Source organism: Cynoglossus semilaevis, chromosome 11, assembly GCF_000523025.1.
Source record: "Cynoglossus semilaevis isolate Cse_v1.0 chromosome 11, Cse_v1.0, whole genome shotgun sequence".
NCBI lineage: Eukaryota > Metazoa > Chordata > Actinopteri > Pleuronectiformes > Cynoglossidae > Cynoglossus > Cynoglossus semilaevis.
In genome coordinates, this window is record NC_024317.1 from 1,851,188 (window position 1) to 1,858,738 (window position 7,551).

Consider the following 7,551-nt stretch of genomic DNA (forward strand, 5'->3'; position numbering starts at 1 on the left):
GGAGATGGAGATGGTGAACTGTACGGCACAGAACTCCGAACCATCTCCTGCTTCTCATTGGCTGACATTCCGTCAGACGTGACGCGTCTATAAATAAGTCCACCTTTTCTCTCTTTGTTTTCCCGCAAATAAGTACAAGAATATTAGAAAATATTCACATTTAATGAAGTATAATTTAACAGAACATCTCTGACATGAGGTGTCTGTGCATTTGTTTCACTTTGAAAATAAATCAAGTGGGCCGGATTGAACCCTCTAGTGGGCCAGTTTTGGCCCACGGGCCATATGTTTTCTACTCACCTAAACTACTACATAAATATATATGCACACAACATGTTTTTTATATTGCAATACGACACATATTTACTGTATAAAGTCAACAGCTAATGCATTTTCACACAGTGACCCAGAGGGAGATGGCAATGTTTAAACCTAACGTTAATGTATAAACAAGTAAATGTCAGCCTTTTTTTTGTGAGCTGTTAAAACACGTCGTAAAATGTTTTAGCACAAAACCCACTTCCATCCTCAGCTGTGTCGCCGGCTCCTTCATTGACAGCTGCTGAGACAGTGAGGTTCGTCTCTTTCTCTGAGGATCAGAACAGGTAGGAACGCAACACAAGTTTTTCAGTATTGGAAACAAAGAGTTCAACTTTGTGTGTGTGTGTGTGTGTTTAAGGATTTAAAAGACATTTTTAGATTTGGGCAGAAGTGAGATGAAGTTTTGAAGTATTACATCAGAGTCGAAGCCTGGTGTTGTCCGTCGGGCGGCTGATCATACGCCTTTGTACACGTGCGCTCCCGTGCTCCACGGCTTGTGCCAACCTTTTTTTTTCATACTTTGATTTTGGGATAAGATGCAAATCCGTTGTGGTTGAGGTCAACAGAGGGTTAGACTGCGGTGCGACTGGAGGTCGTTAGCGGCCGTCTGTCGGACAGACGCTCTGATCAATGATCAGTTTGTTATATTTGGGTTTAAGAGTGAAAAAAAAATCATTAAATAAAATTTAATTTTCTCTGGAAGTTCCTGCTCCCCCTGGCGGCAGGGACTTGCTGATGATTCTCAGCTATTCATATTTAAACTTATGGGACAAGGTCATGCTGTACCGTAAAATTCCAGAGGGTGGTGCTAAATATCGCAGTATTTTGAAATTCTCTACTTGGTTGTTGACAACAGTTTTATTATCGATTATTACCGCTGCATTTAAACCATCAGTGAAACAGGTCAGTGGTGAACAACGGACACATAGGGGGCGCCGTTTGTAAAGCGACTCGTGCTAAAAATAATAGCAACATGTTGTTACATTTAGCTTCAAACAGTGTTGGAAAAAGTGGAGTGAATTTTTTAAAACAATTTTTGTCAGATTTACAACAATGTTTGTTAACTTATATTAAAATATATTAAACCGTTAAATCTAAAAAAAAATTTAAAAATTGAACCTAAAGGTTATATTTTAACATAATTTTAATTTCAAATAAAAAAAATCGAAATATTAAATTTAAATGTTACATTTAGATTTATAGACAAGTGTTAAAGTTTGACATGTAAACCGGTGGCTGTGGTTGACTTTCAATGAAGCTGCAGCGCTCCCTGGTGAAATTTCCTGAGAATCACAGGCATATAATGTAAGTGTTCTACAGGCATTATGGGTAATTGATGTTTGTTTGTTTTTTTTTTTCTGTTACATGAAGAGTCACGTGACAGGCCAAAGCTCAGTTTGTTTGTTTTTGGGGGGGGGGATGTCAATCAATCTTGTTTAGTGGAAAAACCAGAACACTGCACTACCTGTCAGTCTGTTCACCTCTTCCCTGATGTAGTGTGATGGGTGAGGTGACGGGTGAGGTTCAAGGCTCCGTCACACCTTCTGGATCGAGCCCCTCCAGCAGAGGGCAGTGGTCCAACAAAGTGGAGTTCCTCCTGGCTGTGGCAGGAGAGATCATTGGTCTGGGGAACGTGTGGAGGTTTCCTTATCTGTGCTACAAAAACGGTGGAGGTGAGATTTACTGTGCAAAATAAAACTACAAAATAAATAGAAACAGATGCATTTTATTTTTTTAATGTTTATATTTTCATAAGTGCACCAGTGTTAGCTGTGTTTTCCTTAAACCTGCTGTGTTCCCACAGGTGTGTTCTTCATCCCCTACATCCTCTTCTTCTTCACCTGCGGCGTCCCCCTCTTCCTGTTGGAGACCTCTCTGGGTCAGTACACACAACAGGGAACAATCACCTGCTGGAGGAAGATCTGCCCCCTGTTTGAAGGTAAACAAATATGGTTTATGATTTACCCCCCCTGGTGGTGAGAGTTAGCTTCGACTTTGGGCTGAAAAGTGAGAAGTGATGAGTTGTGGTTGTTTTTCAGGCCTTGGTTACGGCACTCTGATGGTGGTTTGGTACTCCAGCATCTACTACGTGGTGATCCTGGCCTGGGCCTTCTTCTACCTCTTCTCTTCCTTCAGCTCTGAACTTCCCTGGGCGAGTTGTAGAAACATCTGGAACACAGGTACTTTGGAGAATACAGTTCCCTCTCCTGGTGGTGATCTGGAAATGAGAGGCGATCGTTAGCTCTGAATTTGGGCTGAAAAGTGAATCTGCCAGAAACCATGATGATGTCACGTTTACTGGATTTGAACTAATGATTGTTAAGTTTAATTTAATCAAGTTAATGAAAAACAAATGACGTGTTGTTGTCTTTGATTGTCTCTACCTACTGCCCCCTAGTGTTGCAGTACTACCTGATCTACCAACGTCTCTTTGTGCTTCATAACGACTTTGTCTACTCCCAGCTGGGTCAGTTGTTGGTCAGTTGTTGGTCAGTTGTTTGTCTGTCGTGCTGCTGCAGAGACCTGTGTGGAGTTTGACGGAGGCGTCAACATTTCCAACACCGCTCTGCCTGAAAACGCGACGTCCGCAGTGAGAGAGTTCTGGGAGTGAGTTTAAAAAAAAGTCCAAAGTGAAACTGTCAGTTTTCAAGAAAATTCACATTTTAACAAATTACCCCCCTCCCCCCCTCTCCCCCCAACCCCTCCTCCCCAGGAGAAGAGTTCTGAAGCTCACAGGAAGTGCTGCTGAGCTGGGCAGTGTACGCTGGGAGTTGGCCCTGTGTCTGTTGTTGTCCTGGGTCGTCTGTTACTTCTGTGTCTGGAAAGGCGTGAAATCCACAGGAAAGGTGAGAAGAAGAAAACATTATGACATCATCGACTCCATCAGTGTCTGACACATTAACTTAAAAAAAAAACAAATCTTAAAAAAAATGTTCTTTCTATAAAGAAAAGACTTCACCAAATACTCTCTGTCTGAAGACAGACGGAGTGCTACTGCCACCTACTGGACCAAAAGTAGTTGAAAAGTGCTTAAATCCACATTAGTTTGAATGCCCTTTTTTGGGGTGGGGTCTGTCACAAAGTGTTTTTTTGGTGTCACTTCCTGTTTATCCAGGACTGTGAGGTCAGAGCAGCTGGTCAGGTGGTCATGTCAGGCCTGTGTCACGTGGTTTTCTAACGTCATATAAAAGGCAGCAGCTTTTTTACAGTAAAAAATATTTAGCCTAAATCTGAACTTCAACAATAAAATCAAAGCAAATACACCCAAACACCGAGGCTTACTGCCCCTGCCAGGGCATTAATGTGGTGCAGTTTGTTACCTGTCTCTGAGGCGGTTTGGCTCCCCCCACAGGTCGTTTACTTCACCGCCACCTTCCCATATGTCATGATGTTGGTTTTACTGGTACGAGGACTCACTCTGCCCGGAGCCTTAGATGGAATCAAGTTCTACCTCTACCCAGACGCCTCCCGTCTCACTGACCCACAGGTGATATGACTTGACGCCAACTTACCCACATGTTTGTAAATGATTAGCAACAACAACAGCAAAGTTCCGCCTGAATGTGATTAACCTTTGTCTTCTTTATTCTTTATCTGACTTGGAGGTGTGGATGGACGCTGGCACTCAGATATTTTATTCCTTTGCTCTTTGCTTTGGCTGTTTGATGACACTGGGCAGTTATAACAAGTACAACAACAACTGCTACAGGTAGGTGTGACGTCAGAGCTGGTTCACCCCACGGTTAACTCCACTGCTCTACACCAGACACATCACAATACAGGGGCAACATATGTTGTGATATACTGTGATACTACAGGCATGGCAATATATTGAGCCCCCCCCCACCCCACCCCCCTCCAGTGTAGCTGTAGTCCCAGTGTGATCCTAGTCTCAGACTCTGTTCCATCTGGATCTACATTTGGAATCACTAGAGAAGAAAGAAAAGAACAAGAACATGAACCAACACCAGGAATATTGGACTGGGAGTTGGAAAGAAAAATTAAAAAAAAAAATGTGAAAAATCAATATAGTATCGTGATATGAAATATCGCGATACATTGGCGTAACAAAATTTTCTTACATCTCTTGTCCCGTCGTAGTTAAAATGATAGTTTTGTGTCTTTATTGTTATAACTATATATCTATGTAACTATATGTGTGACACTGGATGTCAGTAAGTAGGTTTTTGTGTTTTCTCGGTTCAGGGACTGTGTATATTTGTGCCTATTGAACAGCGGGACGAGCTTTGTAGCAGGATTCGCTATTTTTTCCGCACTGGGATTTATGGCGTACGAGCAAAATGTCCACATATCCAAAGTGGCAGAGTCAGGTAAGTTGAAGTCAAGAAAAATCATTGATATATTTAAAAAATATATAATAATTTAATGGTCATTAGAATCTCATCATGTTGGGGAACAGTGAGTAAGAACAGGGGGGGCTTTTCTAGACTCCCCTGGTGGGGGCACTACAGTGTTCAATCATCTTGTCATTGACATTTGGATAAATATAAAGGTGTCAAACATACGGCCCATGGGCCAAAACCGGCCCTTTAGGGGGTTCAATACGGCCCGCTTGATGAATTTTTGAAAATAAAAAAACACACAAACACTGGAACATTGTCAGGACATGAGTAGTAAAATTATATGTCATTAAATATAAATATGTATCTAACAGACTTCTTAGCATGAAAACAAAGGGGAAAAAAACACAGGTAATTCTGTTATGATTGTTCTGGTTTGGTCCATTTGCGGCCCCTGACCCAAGGTTAGTTTGACCCCCCTGGACTAACGTGTACTCCACCCTCCATCGCTCCTCTGATGATCATCATTATTTTCACCCGCAGGTCCGGGGCTAGCGTTCATCGCTTATCCTCGAGCCGTTGCCATGATGCCTTTTCCTCAACTGTGGGCAGTTTGTTTTTTCGTTATGATCATCCTCCTGGGACTGGACAGTGAGGTAACGCTCTTCAACCAAGTGGAGACAGTTTTTTTAAATCCTTTGAAATCACTTCCTCTCCGCGTTGGCAGTGATTTTATTTGCGAGGCAAACATCAACGCAGTCAGACCTGCAGCTGTCGAGCTCTTTGTCAAATGTTTGTGTTTTCAAACGACGTTAGCTGATTTTTAACAAACAGAGTTAATGTTTGTTTTTTTGCCTCATCTGATTCATAACACGCATTGTTTAGTATAAGGCTACAAATACTTCACGCACAAATATATATATATTTTAGTAAAAATCTGTCGTTAATTTTCACAGAAAATGACAACGTTTTTGAAACAACAAAAAGTCACATCCCGGTGCCGTCGTTAGGCCTTTGGTCTATTTTCATTATCATTAGCAGGAATTTTGTCATTAGCATCAACAAGCGGTTTTCTTGTTTATGCTAATTCTTAATCAAACCCAGTGTTTTTTCTCCGATCCATCGTTGGAGAATATGCACGTTCTTTTTTCAGCAGACGAATCCACGTCCAAGAATTCATTTATGTTGGAAAATGTTCAGCTAGCTTGCGGTCGTCTCACATATTTAGCACAATGCTATTGCTGTGCTTCGTCCAACCCTGATATAAAACAAATCCACTCAGGTATGTGGCACAGCCATGCTGGAATGACATCAACATCCAAACTCTACTCCGCTGCACAGACGACATTTTGACCTTTGGTTAGAACTTTCTCTTCTTCTTCTTCTACATTTTTCTTCTTCTTCTTCTTCTTTCTCTTTCTTCTTCTTTCTCTTCTACATTTTCTTCTTCCTCTTCTTCTTATTTCTCTTCTTCTTCTTTCTCTTTCTCTTTCTTCCTCTTCTACATTTTTCTTCTTCTTCTTCTTTTTCTTCTTCTCTGTTGAACTTTCAAAAAGCTAATAAACAGATTTGTTCTGGACAGAAACAATAACAGTGGATCAAATGCAACCTCTGACACGAACCACTTTACCCTCCTTGGGGGTCGTGACCCCCCCCCCCTGCCTCCCGGGGTCTAGGTCTTGGCCGTTGGCCAAGACCAACAGCAGTTCTGAGGAGCATCAAGTCCAGGTGGACGAGTCTCTGCTCTGACAGCAGGAGTTCTCGTCCACAAATCTTCACAGCCTCAGACTGTGGCACTCTTTATGTCCCTGCTGTTACGGCCACTTCCTGTCTCTTCACCCGCCGCCATAAACGTCTGTTAGTGCTGCCCGACCCCCCCAACCCCCCCGGCCACTTCATGTCCCACAGTGGGTTGTCAAGCTGGGTTGTTACCCTGTGACAGAGACTTCACCACAACAAACCCCTCCCACTGGGCTGCAGTTACTCTGACACACCTCTCCTTATACTGTACACCAGGGGGCGTCAAACTCAAATTCACAGTGGGCCAAAATTAAAACCTGGGACGAAATCACGCCCAAATTTATTGAAAACTTGAAAAAACAAATCCAACTCTTGTACACATTTGATATGATCTCACGGGCCAAATATAATTACACAGCGGGCCAAATTTGGCCCCCGAGCCTGAGTTTGACACTTTCAAACTCCTAAAATACATCATTTTATTCGAGCGGTGCTAAGATTCCGTTATTAATTATACAAATCACTTTGTGAAATGAGGTGTGAAACCCAGCGGCGACCTGCTGTTGTTTGTCTCCGTGATGCTAACATATGTTAGCTTAGCACGAATCATCAGACTCAAAGCTCAAATCTCTGTGTTTCACGCACTTCTCCATGAACTGTTGACACTTTCTTCTCAGTGACTTTTGTTGAGTCAGGAGTGATGTTTTTGTTCTCCGTAGACTGCACCCCCCCGCCTCCTTGTTATTCTCTCCTCAGTCTGATATACAGCCAGTTTACATAACAGACCTTGGAACGTGTCTGTCTGCTGATCCACTCTCCCTCTCTGTAGACGGGAGTCTGGAATGGTTACTTAAGTTGTTCAGAGCAGCTGCCTTGTACTCCCCACTCCCACTCCCACTCCCACTCCCACTCCCACTCCATTATTAATCTCGTTCCCTATGGAGCAGAGATTTCCACATGTTTTCTTCTTCTTGAGCAGCTGACAACTCTCGATGTTCCAGATGTGAACATATGGAGTTCTGGTTCGGAGCCTCAGTTTTTCTGGCACGTGTTTCCAAACCCGCGCTCTGGTTCATTCACTGTGGAAGGCAGTTTGTGATCGAGAACGGCAGCGCCCCCATGTGCTCAAACATTTATCGCCTCAAGATTTACCACCCCCATGTGCTCAAACATTTCTCGCCTCAACACC

At 42.8% G+C, this 7,551-nt stretch overlaps 1 protein-coding gene across 1 annotated transcript in view; it reads left to right on the plus strand.

Moving 5' to 3' along the window:
• The first annotated feature begins 1,822 nt into the window (after positions 1 to 1,822).
• The window catches only part of LOC103385792 (sodium- and chloride-dependent GABA transporter 2-like), a 7,975-nt gene continuing 2,246 nt past the window's right edge, over positions 1,823 to 7,551 (plus strand). Inside the window, exons 1-9 of the mRNA XM_025060040.1 lie at positions 1,823 to 1,994; positions 2,126 to 2,260; positions 2,361 to 2,501; positions 2,841 to 2,928; positions 3,035 to 3,167; positions 3,674 to 3,808; positions 3,927 to 4,030; positions 4,528 to 4,652; positions 5,166 to 5,278. Coding sequence (XP_024915808.1) covers positions 1,823 to 1,994; positions 2,126 to 2,260; positions 2,361 to 2,501; positions 2,841 to 2,928; positions 3,035 to 3,167; positions 3,674 to 3,808; positions 3,927 to 4,030; positions 4,528 to 4,652; positions 5,166 to 5,278 — 1,146 coding nt within the window. The remainder of the gene's footprint in view (positions 1,995 to 2,125; positions 2,261 to 2,360; positions 2,502 to 2,840; positions 2,929 to 3,034; positions 3,168 to 3,673; positions 3,809 to 3,926; positions 4,031 to 4,527; positions 4,653 to 5,165; positions 5,279 to 7,551) is intronic.